The 19,827-nt window shown below is 46.8% G+C and overlaps 1 protein-coding gene across 1 annotated transcript in view; it reads right to left on the reverse strand.

Moving 5' to 3' along the window:
• Positions 1-19,827, reverse strand: part of LOC139413953 (fibulin 2) — a 114,718-nt gene that overhangs the window by 22,685 nt on the left and 72,206 nt on the right. The window contains exon 7 of the mRNA XM_071161844.1: positions 11,738-11,872. Coding sequence (XP_071017945.1) covers positions 11,738-11,872 — 135 coding nt within the window. The remainder of the gene's footprint in view (positions 1-11,737; positions 11,873-19,827) is intronic.

Raw genomic sequence — 19,827 nt, forward strand, 5'->3', positions numbered from 1 at the left:
GCCTGCTGGACTGTCCATTAATCACGGTAATCCATTCTGTTTATTTATTTTTTATCTGTCGGCCCCAGCCGCGAACTCAGGCTCTGTGTGTAGTTAATCCGACCCTCTCTGCCTAGTCATAGCCATTTTACCTGCAGTTGTTGTGTTTGCTGATTAGCTGTTGTTGTCTCACCTGTTGTTTTAGCTAGCTCTCCCAATCAACACCTGCGATTACTTTATGCCTCGCTGTATGACTCTCTCAAATGTCAATATGCCTTGTATACTGTTGTTCAGGTTAGTTATCATTGTTTTAGTTTACAATGGAGCCCCTAGTTCCACTCCTCATACCTCTGATACCTCCTTTGTACCACCACCCACACATGTGGTGACCTCACCCATTACAACCAGCATGTCCAGAGATACAACCTCTCTTATCATCACCCAGTGGCTGGGCTTACCTCCGCTGTACCCGCACCCCACCATACCCCTGTCTGCGCATTGTGCCCTGAATATATTCTACCATGCTCAGAAATCTGCTCCTTTTATTCTTTGTCCCCAACGCTCTAGGCGACCAGTTTTGATAGCCTTTAGCGGCACCCTCATACTACTCCTCCTTTGTTCCGCAGGTGATGTGGAGGTAAACCCAGGCCCTGCATGTCCCCAGGCACCCTCATTTGTTGACTTCTGTGATCGAAAAAGCCTTGGTTTCATGCATGTCAACATCAGAAGCCTCCTCCCTAAGTTTGTTTTACTCACTGCTTTAGCACACTCCGCCAACCCTGATGTCCTTGCTGTGTCCGAATCCTGGCTCAGGAAAACCACCAAAAATTCTGAGATTTCCATACCCAACTATAACATTTCCCATCAAGATAGAACTGCCAAAGGGGGCGGAGTTGCAGTCTACTGCAGAGATAGCCTGCAAAGTAATGTCATACTTTCCACGTCCATACCCAAACAGTTCGAACTACTAATTTTAAAAATTACTCTCTCCAGAAATAAGTCTCTCACTGTTGCCGCCTGCTACCGACCACCCTCAGCTCCCAACTGTGCCCTGGACACCATTTGTGAATTAATCGCCCCCCATCTAGCTTCAGAGTTTGTTCTGTTAGGTGACCTAAACTGTGATATGCTTAACACCCCGGCAGTCCTACAATCTAAGCTAGATGCCCTCAATCTCACACAAATCATCAAGGAACCCACCAGGTACAACCCTAAATCTGTAAACAAGGACACCCTCATAGACTTTATCCTGACCAACCAGCCCTCCAAATACACCTCTGCTGTCTTTAATCAGGATCTCAGCAATCACTGCCTCATTGCCTGTATCCGCTACGGTCCCGCAGTCAAACGACCACCCCTCATCACTGTCAAACGCTCCCTAAAACACTTCTGCGAGCAAGCCTTTCTAATCGACCTGGCCCGGGTATCCTGGAAGGTTATTGACCTCATCCCGTCGGTTGAGGATGCCTGGTCATTCTTTAAAAGTAACTTCCTCACCATCTTAGATAAGCATGCACCGTTCAAAAAATGCAGAACTAAGAACTGATATAGCCTTTGGTTCACTCCAGACCTGACTGCCCTCGACCAGCACAAAAACATCCTGTGGCGGACTGCAATAGCATCGAATAGTCCCCGCGATATGCAACTGTTCAGTGAAGTCAGGAACCAATACACGCCGTCAGTCAGGAAAGGCCAGCTTTTTCAAGCAGAAATTTGCATTCTGTAGCTCTAACTACAAAAAGTTCTGGGACACTGTAAAATCCATGGAGAACAAGAGCACCTCCTCCCAGCTGCCCGCTGCACTGAGGCTAGGTAACACGGTCACAACTGATAAATCGATGATAATCGAAAACTTCAACAAGCATTTCGCAACGGCTAGCCATGGCTTCCTCCTGGCTACTCCAACCTCGGCCAACAGCTCCGCCTCCCCCCCGCATCTACTCGCCCAAGCCTCCCCAGCTTCTCCTTTACCCAAATCCAGATAGCAGATGTTCTGAAAGAGCTGCAAAACCTGGACCCGTACAAATCAGCTGGTCTTGACAATCTGGACCCTCTTTTTCTGAAACTATCCACCACCATTGTCGCAACCCCTATTACCAGTCTGTTCAACCTTTCTTTCATATCGTCTGAGATCCCCAAGGATTGGAAAGCTGCCGCAGTCATCCCCCTCTTCAAAGGGGGAGACACCCTTGACCCAAACTGTTACAGAACTATATCCATCCAGCCCTGCCTATCTAAGGTCTTCGAAAGCCTAGTCAACAAACAGATCACTGACCATCTCGAATCCCACCGTACCTTCTCCGCTGTGCAATCTGGTTTCCGAGCCGGTCACGGGTGCACCTCAGCCACGCTCAAGGTACTAAACGATATCATAACCGCCATCAATTAAAGACAGTACTGTGCAGCCGTCTTTATCGACCTGGCCAAGGCTTTCGACTCTGTCAATCACCATATTCTTATCGGCAGACTCAGTAGCCTCGGTTTTTCTAATGACTGTCTTGCCTGGTTCACCAACTACTTTGCAGACAGAGTTCAGTGTGTCAAATCGGAGGGCATGTTGTCCGGTCCTCTGGCAGTCTCTATGGGGGTGCCACAGGGTTCAATTCTCGGGCCGACTCTTTTCTCTGTATATATCAATGATGTTGCTCTTGCTGCGGGCCATTCGCGGATCCACCTCTACGCAGACGACACCATTCTGTATACTTCTGGCCCTTCCTTGGACACTGTGCTATCTAACCTCCAAATGAGCTTCAATGCCATACAACACTCCTTCCGTGGCCCCCAACTGCTCTTAAACGCTAGTAAAACCAAATGCATGCTTTTCAACCGTTCACTGCCTGCACCCGCACGCCCGACTAGCATCACCACCCTGGATGGTTTCCGACCTAGAATATGTGGACATCTATAAGTACCTAGGTGTCTGGCTAGACTGTAAACTCTCCTTCCAGACTCATATCAAACATCTCCAATCTAAAATCAAATCTAGAGTCGGCTTTCTATTTCGCAACAAAGCCTCCTTCACTCACGCCGCCAAACTTACCCTAATAAAACTGACTATCCTACCGATCCTCGACTTCGGCGATGTCATCTACAAAATAGCTTCCAATACTCTACTCAGCAAACTGGATGCAGTTTATCACAGTGCCATCCGTTTTGTTACTAAAGCACCTTATACCACCCACCACTGCAGGTAGACTATATTACATGGATTTATTGTGATGGTGTAGGTAGACTATATTACATGGATTTATTGTGATGGTGTAGACTATATTACATGGATTTATTGTGATGGTGTAGGTAGACTATATTACATGGATTTATTGTGATGGTGTAGACTATATTACATGGATTTATTGTGATGGTGTAGACTATATTACATGGATTTATTGTGATGGTGTAGACTATATTACATGGATTTATTGTGATGGTGTAGGTAGACTATATTACATGGATTTATTGTGATGGTGTAGGTAGACTATATTACATGGATTTATTGTGATGGTGTAGACTATATTACATGGATTTATTGTGATGGTGTAGACAATATTACATGGATTTATTGTGATGGTGTGGGCTATATTACATGGATTTATTGTGATGGTGTAGGTAGACTATATTACATGGATTTATTGTGATGGTGTAGGTAGACTATATTACATGGATTTATTGTGATGGTGTAGGTAGACTATATTACATGGATTTATTGTGATGGTGTAGGTAGGCTATATTACATGGATTTATTGTGATGGTGTAGACCTTATTACATGGATTTATTGTGATGGTGTAGGCTATATTACATGGATTTATTGTGATGGTGTAGGCTATATTACATGGATTTATTGTGATGGTGTAGGTAGACTACATTACATGGATTTATTGTGATGGTGTAGACTATAGTACATGGATTTATTGTGATGGTGTAGGTAGACTATATTACATGGATTTATTGTGATGGTGTAGACTGCTTGCTTGACAATCACACAATGTCATTACCGCCACAGCCCTAGGAGGGAGGGAGCGAGGGAGATGAGGGAGTTAACAGGGAGGGAGGAGAGAACAGGGCCAGAGGGAAGGAAGAAGGGAGAGGAGTTTGAGGACTCTAGGGTGATTTAAAAACTTCCAAATCTGAACCTTTTAAAACCTCCCAGGCTAACTGATGACATGACTCAGAATACATCTGGGCTGTTCCTCTCAGCGGACAGTCCAGAAGAATGAGAGAAAGGATAAGAAAAGAGGAGAGAGAGACATGAAGAAAGAGGGAGGAGAGAAAAAGAGAGGAAGGAGAAGAGACAGTGAGGGAGTGAGAGATATAAAGAGAGAGAGGAGAGATGAGAGGGTGGAAAGAGAGTTTAGCCTGCGGTCTTAATCACAGCTACACATAGCCCAAAGGCCACCAGTTGTTTTCATCTTCCCGTCCAAATACATTGTATGCAACAAGGGCAAAACATTCATATCCCTCGTAGACCGTTCGTACCTAAAACATTCACCATTCAAGCTGCATAAGCTCCGTTATTTAATGTTGAGAAAGTTAAAGAACAGGGAAAATGTGTACTTTATGAAACCCCATGTTCCACCACCAATCCTCTTGTCCTTATGAAACCCCATGTTCCACCACCAATTCTCCTGTCCTTATGAAACACCATGTTCCACCACCAATCCTCCTGTCCTTATGAAACCCCATGTTCCACCACCAATCCTCCTGTCCTTATGAAACCCCATGTTCCACCACCAATCCTCCTGTCCTTATGAAACACCATGTTCCACCACCAATCCTCCTGTCCTTATGAAACCCCATGTTCCACCACCAATGCTCCTGTCCTTATGAAACCCCATGTTCCACCACCAATCCTCCTGTCCTTATGAAACCCCATGTTCCACCACCAATGCTCCTGTCCTTATGAAACCCCATGTTCCACCACCAATCCTCCTGTCCTTATGAAACCCCATGTTCCACCACCAATCCTCCTGTCCTTATGAAACCCCATGTTCCACCACCAATCCTCCTGTCCTTATGAAACCCCATGTTCCACCACCAATCCTCCTGTCCTTATGAAACCCCATGTTCCACCACCAATCCTCCTGTCCTTATGAAACCCCATGTTCCACCACCAATCCTCCTGTCCTTATGAAACCCCATGTTCCACTTTCATAAGGACAGGACAAAAAATCTATGTTTATTGGTCACGTGCGCCGAATACAACAGGTGTAGACCTCACAGTGTAAGTAATGCTTACTTACAGGCTCTAACCAATAGTGCGAAAAAAAAGGTGTTGTGTGTGTGTGTGTGTGTGTGTGTGTGTGTGTGTGTGTGTGTGTGTGTGTGTAGTAAAGTATTAAAATAGTAAAAATACATTTGAAAATAAGAGTAGGAAGGCTATATACAGTAGAGAGGCTATATACAGTAGCGAGGCCATAAAGTAGCGAGGCTACATACAGACATCTGTTAGTCAGGCTGATTGAGGTAGTAAGTACATGTTGATATGGTTAAAGTGACTGTGCATATATGATGAACAGAGAGCAGCAGTTACGTAAAAGGAGGGGTTGGTGGGTGGTGGGACACAATGCAGATATCCCGGTTAGCCAATGTGCGGAAGCACTGGTTGGTCGGGCCAATTTAGGTAGTCTGTACATGAATGTATAGAATGTATAGCTACAGAGAGTAGCAGCAGCGTAAATGAGGGGGGAGGCACACAATGCAAATAGTCTGGGTAGCCATTTGGTTACCTGTTCAGGAGTCTTATGGCTTGGGGGTAAAAACTGTTGAGAAGCCTTTTTGTCCTAGACTTGGCACTCCGCTACCACTTGCCATGCGGTAGTAGAGAGAACAGTCTATGACTGGGGTGGCTGGGGTCTTTTACAATGTTTATGGCCTTCCTCTGACACCGCCTGGTGTAGAGGTCCTGGATGGCAGGACATAGTGGTGGAACATGGCGTTACATACAGTAAAAATGTTCCCAGTTATTTTCACTGCAGATGCCAGTGGAACCATACAACAACCCTAATTAGGTGGGGCTTGTGAAGCAAAAGTCCCCACTTTAAATCTTCATCATACCTCTTCTTCCTCTTCTGCACGCTAGTGATCTTACACTGTTTCAGCTAGAAACACTGTTCAAATGTTAAAATATGCAAACTGGTCTAGATTGAGTTGCTTATATAAAACATGTATTTTTTTTAAACGATTCAACTTTTTGTCCATCTTCATTCACTCTAATGTGACTATTTTCAACATCCTAAAACTCCCCGTTGTGACGTCATCACTTCCAACTTCCATCCACTGTAAATGCAACAATGCAACTTTTGACACAAATCAGCTACTTTGACCACTTTGACAAAAACGTACACAAAGAGTTAAAGGTTGTGACATCTTCCTCTACTTCTCTGCTATTCAAATCTGGAATAATAACAGAATGATCTGGTACCAATCAAACATTACAGCTGTTTAAATGACCTCAACATTTTATGTAACTTTTTATAAACAACTGAACTTTTCATCACTTTCAGAACAAGTTACACAAAAACTTAGTGGGTATATATATATATACCCACTAAGTCAATACATGTCCTATATATATATATATACCCACTAAGTCAATACATGTCCTATATATATATATATATATATACCCACTAAGTCAATACATGTCCTGTATATATATATATACCCACTAAGTCAATACATGTCCTATATATATATATATATATATACCCACTAAGTCAATACATGTCCTGTATATATATATATATATATATATATATATATACCCACTAAGTCAATACATGTCCTATATATATATATATATATACCCACTAAGTCAATACATGTCCTGTATATATATATATATATACCCACTAAGTCAATACATGTCCTGTATATATATATATATACCCACTAAGTCAATACATGTCCTGTATATATATATATATATACCCACTAAGTCAATACATGTCCTGTATATATATATATATACCCACTAAGTCAATACATGTCCTGTATATATATATATATACCCACTAAGTCAATACATGTCCTGTATATATATATATATACCCACTAAGTCAATACATGTCCTATATATATATATATATATATATATATACCCACTAAGTCAATACATGTCCTATATATATATATATATATATATATATATATATATATATACCCACTAAGTCAATACATGTCCTATATATATATACCCACTAAGTCAATACATGTCCTATATATATATATATATATATATATATATTTTTTTTTTATTTTTTTTTATTTCACCTTTATTTAACCAGGTAGGCTAGTTGAGAACAAGTTCTCATTTGCAACTGCGACCTGGCCAAGATAAGGCATAGCAGTGTGAACAGACAACACAGAGTTACACATGGAGTAAACAATTAACAAGTCAATAACACAGTAGAAAAAAGGGGAGTCTATATATACATTGTGTGCAAAAGGCATGAGAAGGTAGGCAAATAATTACAATTATGCAGATTAACACTGGAGTGATAAATGATCAGATGGTTATGTAAAGGTAGAGATATTGGTGTGCAAAAGAGCAGAAAAATAAATAAATAAAAACAGTATGGGGATGAGGTAGGTGAAAATGGGTGGGCTATTTACCAATAGACTATGTACAGCTGCAGCGATCGGTTAGCTGCTCAGATAGCAGATGTTTGAAGTTGGTGAGGGAGATAAAAGTCTCCAACTTCAGTGATTTTTGCAATTCGTTCCAATCACAGGCAGCAGAGAACTGGAACGAAAGGCGGCCAAATGAGGTGTTGGCTTTAGGGATGATCAGTGAGATACACCTGCTGGAGCGCGTGCTACGGATGGGTGTTGCCATCGTAACCAGTGAACTGAGATAAGGCGGAGCTTTACCTAGCATGGACTTGTAGATGAGCTGGAGCCAGTGGGTCTGGCGACGAATATGTAGCGAGGGCCAGCCGATTAGAGCATACAAGTCGCAGTGGTGGGTGGTATAAGGTGCTTTAGTGACAAAACGGATGGCACTGTGATAAACTGCATCCAGTTTGCTGAGTAGAGTGTTGGAAGCAATTTTGTAGATGACATCGCCGAAGTCGAGGATCGGTAGGATAGTCAGTTTTACTAGGGTAAGTTTGGCGGCGTGAGTGAAGGAGGCTTTGTTGCGGAATAGAAAGCCGACTCTTGATTTGATTTTCGATTGGAGATGTTTGATATGGGTCTGGAAGGAGAGTTTAGAGTCTAGCCAGACACCTAGGTACTTATAGATGTCCACATATTCAAGGTCGGAACCATCCAGGGTGGTGATGCTGGTCAGGCGTGCGGGTGCAGGCAGCGAACGGTTGAAAAGCATGCATTTGGTTTTACTAGCGTTTAAGAGCAGTTGGAGGCCACGGAAGGAGTGCTGTATGGCATTGAAGCTCGTTTGGAGGTTAGATAGCACAGTGTCCAAGGACGGGCCGGAAGTATATAGAATGGTGTCGTCTGCGTAGAGGTGGATCAGGGAATCGCCCGCAGCATGAGAAACATCATTGATATATACAGAGAAAAGAGTCGGCCCGAGAATTGAACCCTGTGGCACCCCCACAGAGACTGCCAGAGGACCGGACAGCATGCCCTCCGATTTGACACACTGAACTCTGTCTGCAAAGTAATTGGTGAACCAGGCAAGGCAGTCATCCGAAAAACCGAGGCTACTGAGTCTGCCAATAAGAATACGGTGATTGACAGAGTCGAAAGCCTTGGCAAGGTCTATGAAGACGGCTGCACAGTACTGTCTTTTATCGATGGCGGTTATGATATCGTTTAGCACCTTGAGCGTGGCTGAGGTACACCCGTGACCAGCTCGGAAACCAGATTGCACAGCGGAGAAGGTACGGTGGGATTCAAGATGGTCAGTGATCTGTTTGTTGACTTGGCTTTCGAAGACCTTAGATAGGCAGGGCAGGATGGATATTGGTCTGTAACAGTTTGGGTCCAGGGTGTCGCCCCCTTTGAAGAGGGGGATGACTGCTGCAGCTTTCCAATCCTTGGGGATCTCAGACGATATGAAAGAGAGGTTGAACAGGCTGGTAATAGGGGTTGCGACAATGGCGGCGGATAGTTTCAGGAATAGAGGGTCCAGATTGTCAAGCCCAGCTGATTTGTACGGGTCCAGGTTTTGCAGCTCTTTCAGAACATCTGCTATCTGGATTTGGGTAAAGGAGAACCTGGAGAGGCTTGGGCGAGTAGCTGCGGGGGGGGGGGGAGCTGTTGGCCGAGGTTGGAGTAGCCAGGCGGAAGGCATGGCCAGCCGTTGAGAAATGCTTGTTGAAGTTTTCGATAATCATGGATTTATCGGTGGTGACCGTGTTACCTAGCCTCAGTGCAGTGGGCAGCTGGGAGGAGGTGCTCTTGTTCTCCATGGACTTCACAGTGTCCCAGAACTTTTTGGAGTTGGAGCTACAGGATGCAAACTTCTGCCTGAAGAAGTTGGCTTTAGCTTTCCTGACTGACTGTGTGTATTGGTTCCTGACTTCCCTGAACAGTTGCATATCGCGGGGACTGTTCGATGTTAGTGCAGTCCGCCACAGGATGTTTTTGTGCTGGTCGAGGGCAGTCAGGTCTGGAGTGAACCAGGGGCTATATCTGTTCTTAGTTCTGCATTTTTTGAACGGAGCATGCTTATCTAAAATGGTGAGGAAGTTACTTTTAAAGAAAGACCAGGCATCCTCAACTGACGGGATGAGGTCAATGTCCTTCCAGGATACCCGGGCCAGGTCGATTAGAAAGGCCTGCTCACAGAAGTGTTTTAGGGAGCGTTTGACAGTGATGAGGGGTGGTCGTTTGACTGCGGCTCCGTAGCGGATACAGGCAATGAGGCAGTGATCGCTGAGATCCTGGTTGAAGACAGCGGAGGTGTATTTGGAGGGCCAGTTGGTCAGGATGACGTCAATGAGGGTGCCCTTGTTTACAGAGTTAGGGTTGTACCTGGTGGGTTCCTTGATGATTTGAGTGAGATTGAGGGCATCTAGCTTAGATTGTAGGACTGCCGGGGTGTTAAGCATATCCCAGTTTAGGTCACCTAACAGAACAAACTCTGAAGCTAGATGGGGGGCGATCAATTCACAAATGGTGTCCAGGGCACAGCTGGGAGCTGAGGGGGGTCGGTAGCAGGCGGCAACAGTGAGAGACTTATTTCTGGAGAGAGTAATTTTCAAAATTAGTAGTTCGAACTGTTTGGGTATGGACCTGGAAAGTATGACATTACTTTGCAGGCTCTCTCTGCAGTAGACTGCAACAATATACCCACTAAGTCAATACATGTCCTATATATATATACCCACTAAGTCAATACATGTCCTATATATATATATATATATATATATATATATATATATATATATATATATATATATATATATATATATATATATATATATATATACCCACTAAGTCAATACATGTCCTATATATATATATATATATATACCCACCAAGTCAATACATGTCCTATATATATATACCCACTAAGTCAATACATGTCCTATATATATATATATAGGACATGTATTGACTTAGTGGGTATATATATATATATACAGGACATGTATTGACTTAGTGGGTATATATATATATATATATATATATATATATATATACAGTGCCTTGCGAAAGTATTCGGCCCCCTTGAACTTTGCGACCTTTTGCCACATTTCAGGTTTCAAACATAAAGATATAAAACTGTATTTTTTTGTGAAGAATCAACAACAAGTGGGACAAATGGAAGGAGTATCAGACCACTGACCACTTGGCTGAATCTCTGATCAGTCTTCTCCTTGTATGAGCTGAAAGTTTAGAGGGACGGCCAGGTCTTGGTAGATTTGCAGTGGTCTGATATTCCTTCCATTTCAATATTATCGCTTGCACAGTGCTCCTTGGGATGTTTAAAGCTTGGGAAATCTTTTTGTATCCAAATCCGGCTTTAAACTTCTTCACAACAGTATCTCGGACCTGCCTGGTGTGTTCCTTGTTCTTCATGATGCTTTCTGCGCTTTTAACGGACCTCTGAGACTATCACAGTGCAGGTGCATTTATACGGAGACTTGATTACACACAGGTGGATTGTATTTATCATCATTAGTCATTTAGGTCAACATTGGATCATTCAGAGATCCTCACTGAACTTCTGGAGAGAGTTTGCTGCACTGAAAGTAAAGGGGCTGAATAATTTTGCACGCCCAATTTTTCAGTTTTTGATTTGTTAAAAAAGTTTGAAATATCCAATAAATGTCGTTCCACTTCATGATTGTGTCCCACTTGTTGTTGATTCTTCACAAAAAAATACAGTTTTATATCTTTATGTTTGAAGCCTGAAATGTGGCAAAAGGTCGCAAAGTTCAAGGGGGCCGAATACTTTCGCAAGGCACTGTCTATATATAGGACATGTATTGTGTAAATCTACAACCCAGCTGTTTTAGTAACCACAACAACTTGTCATCTACAATTTCACACTGCCATGTTGCCCACTTTCCCAGCACTTTAGACACAAACTTACAGGGTATGACGTTGAGGGGCGTTTTTAGTGATTAAATATGTGATCTAACCGTCCCACAATCCAAAGTATTAATGTTGATACTGTAGTCTAGCAAAGAAATCAGACCAATTATTTTACTAAATTTAACTTTGTCTATATATATATTTTTTTTATTGAACCTTTATTTAACTATATTTAACTTATTAGCTTAAGTAAAACAAACCAATTTTACTTCATAATCATAATGATGATGATGTTGACCAACTCACCCTCACAGACTTGGTTCCTGAGCTGGAAGCCAGCAGGACAAGTGACGGTCCTCTCACACACAAACGATCCCACGGTGTTCACACAGCGCTCACTGGCCTGGCAACTGTGCGTGCTGGTCACACACTCATTCACATCTGTTAGGGGTTAGAGAGGGAGAGAGAGAGAGGGTGAGGGACAGGGAGAGTATGGGAGAGAGAGAAAATAAGAGAAAATGTAGAAAGAGAGAAAGGGAGAGAAAGAGAGAGAATGGGAGCGAGAGAGAAAATCAGGATGACAAATATAAATTATAATTGGACACAGTTCTATTAGAACACACCAAAAACTACACATACTGTATCTAGGACTAAATATCAGCAACACAGGTAGCTTTCACATGGCTGTGAATGAGCTGAGAGACAACGCATGAAGAGCATTCTATGCCATTAAAAGGAACATTAAAATCAAAATTCCAATTAGAATCTGGCTCAAAATGTTCCAATCAGTTCTAGAACCAGTTGCTCTATATGGCAGTGAAGTATGGGGTCCAATCTCTAATAATGAATTTACCAAATGGGACAAACATCCAATCGAAATACTGCATGCAGAGGTTTGCAAGACTGTATCGCATGTGCAAAGAAAAACTCCAAATAACGCATGTAGAGCAGAAGGGGGCCAATACCCCCTCCTCATTCTAATAGAAAAAAGAGACATCAAATTTTACAACCATCTAAAAACAAGTGACCCCAAAACATTCCATCACACAGCTCTACAATGTCAAGAGATGAAACAAGAGAAGAGTCCCCTCAGCCAGCTGGCTCTGAGGCTCAGTTCACCAACCCAAACCAACCCCATAGAGCCTCAGGACAGCACTCAGCCAGCTGGTTCTGAGGCTCAGTTCACTAACCCAAACCAACCCCATAAAGCCTCAGGACAGCACTCAGCCAGCTGGTTCTGAGGCTCAGTTCACTAACCCAAACCAACCCCATAGAGCCTCAGGACAGCAGTCAGCCAGCTGGTTCTGAGGCTCAGTTCACCAACCCAAACCAACCCCATAGAGCCTCAGGACAGCACTCAGAATATCTGGCCCAACCAAATCATCACAAAACAAAAAGAAAAATATATCACCTATTGGAAAGACACCACAAAAAATCAAAGTAAACTTCAATGCTATTTGGCTCTAAACAGACAGTACATGGTGGCAGACTATCTGACCACTGTGACTGATAGAAAACTGAGGAAAACATTGACTAGGTACAGACTCAGTGAGCACAGTCTGGCTGTAGAGACCGGTCGTCACAGACAAACCTGGCTGCCCAGAGAGGACAGTCTGGCTATAGAGACCGGTCGTCACAGACAAACCTGGCTGCCCAGAGAGGACAGTCTGGCTGTAGAGACCGGTCGTCACAGACAAACCTGGCTGCCCAGAGAGGACAGTCTGGCTATAGAGACCGGTCGTCACAGACAAACCTGGCTGCCCAGAGAGGACAGTCTGGCTATAGAGACCGGTCGTCACAGACAAACCTGGCTGCCCAGAGAGGACAGTCTGGCTATAGAGACCGGTCGTCACAGACAAACCTGGCTGACCAGAGAGGACAGGCTGTGCTCACTCTGCTCCAGGGGAGAGGAAGAGACAGAGCTGCATTTCCTATTACACTGTGACAAATACTCAGACCTAAGAGAGTATTTCTTTACCAAAATTATAATTCAATACAAAGAATTTGAAACTATAAAAGATGAAGAAAAAAATCTAATATTTATTGGGTGAAAAGACAAAATGTGCAGTTTTGGCAGCTGTGACAAATGTGTCCTCATGCCACAACCTGAGGGACAGCCGGTGAAAAGTGTAAAGTAATGTCGACAATATTTCCCGTTTTGTTTTGTGTCTTCTCAGTCATGTTGACGCTGGTCTACTACCAGGTCATGTGTCTTCTCAGTCAGGATGACGCTGGTCTACTACCACGTCATGTGTCTTCTCAGTCAGGATGACGCTGGTCTACTACCATAGCTTTAATGTATTGTTGTTCTGATTAATATTGTTGTTGTAGTTGTTGTTAATGGTAATCCCATGTCCACTACTACTACTATTATTGCTGTTGGTCCCACCATTTATTCATATAGAAATATATATATATATATTTTATATTTAAATATATATTTTTATTTTATTGTTCGATATGTATACTTTGACAATGTAAGTAATAATGAACTTGTCAAAATTGAATTGAATTGAATTGAATTGAGAGAGAGAGAGAGAGAGAGAGAGAGAGAGAGAGAGAGAGAGAGAGAGAGAGAGAGAGAGAGAGAGAGAGAGAGAGAGAGAGAGAGAGAGAGAGAGAGAGAGAGAGAGAGAGAGAGAGAGAGAGAGAGAGAGAGTCCTGACACTCTGTCACCATAATGAAGTACTGTGAGCCAGCAGCAGTCAGCAGCAGAGGAAAATCCATAGTGACACACCAGGCCTGGGAACAAAGCACAATGCTGCCATTCATCCACTGGAGTTGGTTGGGTGGGTGGTTAGCTAGCTGGGTGGGTGGTTAGCTAGCTGGGTGGGTGGTTAGCTAGCTGGGTGGGTGGTTAGCTTGCTGGGTGAGTGGTTAGCTGGCAGTGTGGGTGGGCGGTTAGCTAGCTGGGTGGGTGGGCGGTTAGCTAGCAGTGTAGGTGGGTGGTTAGCTAGCTGGGTGGGTGGTTAGCTAGCAGTGTGGGTGGGTGGTTAGATAGCTGGGTGGGTGGTTAGATAGCTGTGTGGGTGAGTGGTTAGATAGCTGTGTGGGTGAGTGGGTGGTTAGCTAGCTGTGTGGGTGGTTGGTTAGCTAGCAGTGTGGGTGAGTGGGTAGTTAGCTAGCTGTGTGGGTGGGTGGTTTGCTGGCAGTGTGGGTGAGTGGGTAGTTAGCTAGCTGTGTTGGTGGTTAGCTAGCTGTGTTGGTGGGTGGGTGGTTAGGAAGCTGGGTGGGTGGGTTGTTAGCTAGCTGTGTGGGTGTGTGGGTGGTTAGCTAGCTGTGTAGGTGGGGGGTTAACTAGTTGGGTGGGTGGGTGGTTAGCTAGGTGGCTGGGTGGTTAGCTAGCTGGGTGGGTGGATAGCTAGCTGTGTGGTTGGGTGGTTAGCTAGCAGTGTGGGTGGGTGGTTAGCTAGCTGTGTGGGTGGGTGGTTAGCTAGCAGTGTGGGTAAGTGGGTAGTTAGCTAGCTGTGTGGGTGGTTAGCTAGCTGTGTGGGTGGGTGGGTGGTTAGGAAGCGGGGTGGGTGGTTAGCTAGCTGTGAGGGTGGGTGGGTGATTAGCTAGATGGGTGGGTGGTTAGCTAGCTTTGTGGGTGGGTGGGTGGTTAGCTATCAGAGTGGGTGGGTTGTTAGTTAGCTGTGAGGGTGAGTGGGTAGTTAGCTAGCTTTGTGGGTGGTTAGCTAGCTGTGTGGGTGGATGGGTGGTTAGGAAGCTGGGTGGGTGGGTGGTTAGCTAGCTGTGTGGGTGGGTGGGTGGTTAGCTAGCTGTGTAGGTGGGTGGGTGGTTAGCTAGGTGGCTGGGTGGTTAGCTAGCTGGGTGGGTGGTTAGCTAGCTGTGTGGGTGGGGGGTTAGCTAGCAGTGTGGGTGGGTGTTTAGCTAGCTGTGTGGGTGGGTGGTTAGCTAGCTGGTTGGGTGGTTAGCTAGCTGTGTGGGTGGGTGGTTAGCTAGTTGTGTGGGTGGGTGGGTGGTTAGGAAGCTGGGTGGGTGGGTGGTTAGCTAGCTGTGTGGGTGGGTGGTTAGCTAGCAGTGTGGTTGAGTGGGTGATTAGCTAACTGGGTGGGTGGTTAGCTGGCTGTGTGGGTGGGTGGTTAGCTGGCAGTGTGGGTGAGTGGGTAGTTAGCTAGCTGTGTGGGTGGTCAGCTAGCTGTGTTGGTGGGTGGGTGGTTAGAAAGCTGGGTGGGTGGGTGGGTGGTTAGCTAGCTGTGTGGGTGTGTGGGTGGTTAGCTAGCTGTGTAGGTGGGGGGTTAACTAGTTGGGTGGGTGGGTGGTTAGCTAGCTGGGTGGGTGAGTGGGTAGTTAGCTAGCTGTGTGAGTGGGTGGGTGGTTAGGAAGCTGGGTGGGTGGGTTGTTAGCTAGCTGTGTGGGTGTGTGGGTGGTTAGCTAGCTGTGTAGGTGGGGGGTTAACTAGTTGGGTGGGTGGGTGGTTAGCTAGCTGGGTGGGTGGATAGCTAGCTGTGTGGTTGGGTGGTTAGCTAGCAGTGTGGGTGGGTGGTTAGCTAGCTGTGTGGGTGGGTGGTTAGCTAGCAGTGTGGGTGAGTGGGTAGTTAGCTAGCTGTGTGGGTGGTTAGCTAGCTGTGTGGGTGGGTGGGTGGTTAGGAAGCTGTGTGGGTGGTTAGCTAGCTGTGAGGGTGGGTGGGTGACTAGCTAGATGTGTGGGTGGTTAGCTAGCTTTGTGGGTGGGTGGGTGGTTAGCTATCAGAGTGGGTGGGTTGTTAGCTAGCTGTGTGGGTGAGTGGGTAGTTAGCTAGCTGTGTGAGTGGGTGGGTGGTTAGGAAGCTGGGTGGGTGGGTGGTTAGCTAGCTGTGTGGGTGGGTGGGTGGTTAGCTAGCTGTGTAGGTGGGTGGGTGGTTAGCTAGTTGGATGGGTGGGTGGTTCGCTAGCTGTGTGGGTGAGTGGTTAGCTAGCAGTGTGGTTGAGTGGGTGATTAGCTAACTGGGTGGGTGGTTAGCTGGCTGTGTGGGTGGGTGGTTTGCTGGCAGTGTGGGTGAGTGGGTAGTTAGCTAGCTGTGTGGGTGGTTAGCTAGCTGTGTTGGTGGGTGGGTGGTTAGGAAGCTGGGTGGGTGGGTTGTTAGCTAGCTGTGTGGGTGTGTGGGTGGTTAGCTAGCTGTGTAGGTGGGGGGTTAACTAGTTGGGTGGGTGGGTGGTTAGCTAGCTGGGTGGGTGGATAGCTAGCTGTGTGGTTGGGTGGTTAGCTAGCAGTGTGGGTGGGTGGTTAGCTAGCTGTGTGGGTGGGTGGTTAGCTAGCAGTGTGGGTGAGTGGGTAGTTAGCTAGCTGTGTGGGTGGTTAGCTAGCTGTGTGGGTGGGTGGGTGGTTAGGAAGCGGGGTGGGTGGTTAGCTAGCTGTGAGGGTGGGTGGGTGATTAGCTAGATGGGTGGGTGGTTAGCTAGCTTTGTGGGTGGGTGGGTGGTTAGCTATCAGAGTGGGTGGGCTGTTAGTTAGCTGTGTGGGTGAGTGGGTAGTTAGCTAGCTTTGTGGGTGGTTAGCTAGCTGTGTGGGTGGATGGGTGGTTAAGAAGCTGGGTGGGTGGGTGGTTAGCTAGCTGTGTGGGTGGGTGGGTGGTTAGCTAGCTGTGTAGGTGGGTGGGTGGTTAGCTAGTTGGGTGGGTGGGTGGTTAGCTAGGTGGCTGGGTGGTTAGCTAGCTGGGTGGTTGGTTAGCTAGCTGTGTTGGTGGGTGGGTGGTTAGGAAGCTGGGTGGTTGGGTGGTTAGCTAGCTGTGTGGGTGTGTGGGTGGTTAGCTAGCTATGTAGGTGGGGGGTTAACTAGTTGGGTGGGTGGGTGGTTAGCTAGTTGGGTGGGTGGGTGGTTAGCTAGGTGGCTGGGTGGTTAGCTAGGTGGCTGGGTGGTTAGCTAGCTGTGTGGTTGGGTGGTTAGCTAGCAGTGTGGGTGGGTGGTTAGCTAACTGTGTGGGTGGGTGGTTAGCTAGCAGTGTGGGTGAGTGGGTAGTTAGCTAGCTGTGTGGGTGGTTAGCTAGCTGTGTGGGTGGGTGGGTGGTTAGGAAGCTGGGTGGGTGGTTAGCTAGCTGTGAGGGTGGGTGGGTGATTAGCTAGATGTGTGGGTGGTTAGCTAGCTTTGTGGGTGGGTGGGTGGTTAGCTATCAGAGTGGGTGGGTTGTTAGCTAGCTGTGTGGGTGAGTGGGTAGTTAGCTAGCTGTGTGGGTGGGTGGTTAGGAAGCTGGGTGGGTGGGTGGTTAGCTAGCTGTGTGGGTGGGTGGGTGGTTAGCTAGCTGTGTAGGTGGGTGGGTGGTTAGCTAGTTGGGTGGGTGGGTGGTTTGCTTGGTGGCTGGGTGGTTAGCTAGCTGGGTGGGTGGTTAGCTAGCTGTGTGGGTGGGTGGTTTGCTAGCAGTGTGGGTGGGTGGTTAGCTAGCTTTGTGGGTGGGTGGTTAGCTAGCAGTGTGGGTGGGTGGTTAGCTAGCAGTTTGGGTGGGTGGTTAGCTAGCAGTGTGGGTGGGTCGTTAGCTAGCTGGTTGGGTGGTTAGCTAGCTGTGTGGGTGGGTGGTTAGCTAGCTGTGTGGGTGAGTGGTTAGCTAGTTGTGTGGGTGGGTGGTTAGCTAGCAGTGTGGGTGAGTGGGTAGTTAGCTAGCTGTGTGGGTGGTTAGCTAGCTGTATGGTTGGGTGGGTGGTTAGGAAACTGGGTGGGTGGTTAGCTAGCTGTGTGGGTGGGTGGTTAGCTAGCTTTGAGGGTTGGTTGTTAGCTAGCTGTGTGGGTGGGTTGTTAGCTAGCTTTGTGGGTGGGTGGTTAGCTAGCTTTGTGGGTGGGTGGGTGGTTAGCTAGCTGTGTAGGTGGGTGGGTGGTTAGCTAGTTGGGTGGGTGGGTGGTTAGCTAGGTGGCTGGGTGGTTAGCTAGCTGGGTGGTTGGTTAGCTAGCAGTGTTGGTGGGTGGGTGGTTAGGAAGCTGGGTGGTTGGGTGGTTAGCTAGCTGTGTGGGTGTGTGGGTGGTTAGCTAGCTGTGTAGGTGGGGGGTTAACTAGTTGGGTGGGTGGGTGGTTAGCTAGTTGGGTGGGTGGGTGGTTAGCTAGGTGGCTGGGTGGTTAGCTAGGTGGCTCGGTGGATAGCTAGCTGTGTGGTTGGGTGGTTAGCTAGCAGTGTGGGTGGGTGGTTAGCTAACTGTGTGGGTGGGTGGTTAGCTAGCAGTGTGGGTGAGTGGGTAGTTAGCTAGCTGTGTGGGTGGTTAGCTAGCTGTGTGGGTGGGTGGGTGGTTAGGAAGCTGGGTGGGTGGTTAGCTAGCTGTGAGGGTGGGTGGGTGATTAGCAAGATGTGTGGGTGGTTAGCTAGCTTTGTGGGTGGGTGGGTGGGTGGTTAGCTATCAGAGTGGGTGGGTTGTTAGCTAGCTGTGTGGGTGAGTGGGTAGTTAGCTAGCTGTGTGGGTGGGTGGTTAGGAAGCTGGGTGGGTGGGTGGTTAGCTAGCTGTGTGGGTGGGTGGGTGGTTAGCTAGCTGTGTAGGTGGGTGGGTGGTTAGCTAGTTGGGTGGGTGGGTGGTTTGCTTGGTGGCTGGGTGGTTAGCTAGCTGGGTGGGTGGTTAGCTAGCTTTGTGGGTGGGTGGTTTGCTAGCAGTATGGGTGGGTGGTTAGCTAGCTTTGTGGGTGGGTGGTTAGCTAGCAGTGTGGGTGGGTGGTTAGCTAGCAGTTTGGGTGGGTGGTTAGCTAGCAGTGTGGGTGGGTCGTTAGCTAGCTGGTTGGGTGGTTAGCTAGCTGTGTGGGTGGGTGGTTAGCTAGCTGTGTGGGTGAGTGGTTAGCTAGTTGTGTGGGTGGGTGGTTAGCTAGCAGTGTGGGTGAGTGGGTAGTTAGCTAGCTGTGTGGGTGTTTAGCTAGCTGTATGGTTGGGTGGGTGGTTAGGAAACTGGGTGGGTGGTTAGCTAGCTGTGTGGGTGGGTGATTAGCTAGATGGGTGGGTGGTTAGCTAGCTGTGTGGGTGTGTGGTTAGCTAGCAGAGTGGGTGGGTTGTTAGCTAGCTGTGTGGGTGGGTGGTTAGCTAGCTTTGTGGGTGGGTGGTTAGCTAGCTTTGAGGGTTGGTTGTTAGCTAGCTGTGTGGGTGGGTTGTTAGCTAGCTTTGTGGGTGGGTGGTTAGCTAGCTTTGAGGGTTGGTTGTTAGCTAGCTGTGTGGGTGGTTAGCTGGCTGGGTGGGTAGCAAGCTGGGTGGGTGGTTGATGCTGTGTTCAAGGCTTAGTCCCAAATAGCACCCTACCCCCTATATATTGCACTACTGTTGACCAGGAGCCAAATATAGTGCACTACAGGACCCATAGTGCTGTTCAAAATAGTGCACTATATAGCAAATAGGGTGGCATTTGGTACACAGCCTAGGTTTGTCTTATTGATACTCTGGCCAGTTGACGCTCTCTGTTGTGGCCAGTTGGATGTGGTGCCAGAACCCTGGACCAGTTAGAGACATCCATTTGACTG

Source organism: Oncorhynchus clarkii, chromosome 7 (assembly GCF_045791955.1).
Source record: "Oncorhynchus clarkii lewisi isolate Uvic-CL-2024 chromosome 7, UVic_Ocla_1.0, whole genome shotgun sequence".
Taxonomy (NCBI): Eukaryota; Metazoa; Chordata; class Actinopteri; order Salmoniformes; family Salmonidae; genus Oncorhynchus; species Oncorhynchus clarkii.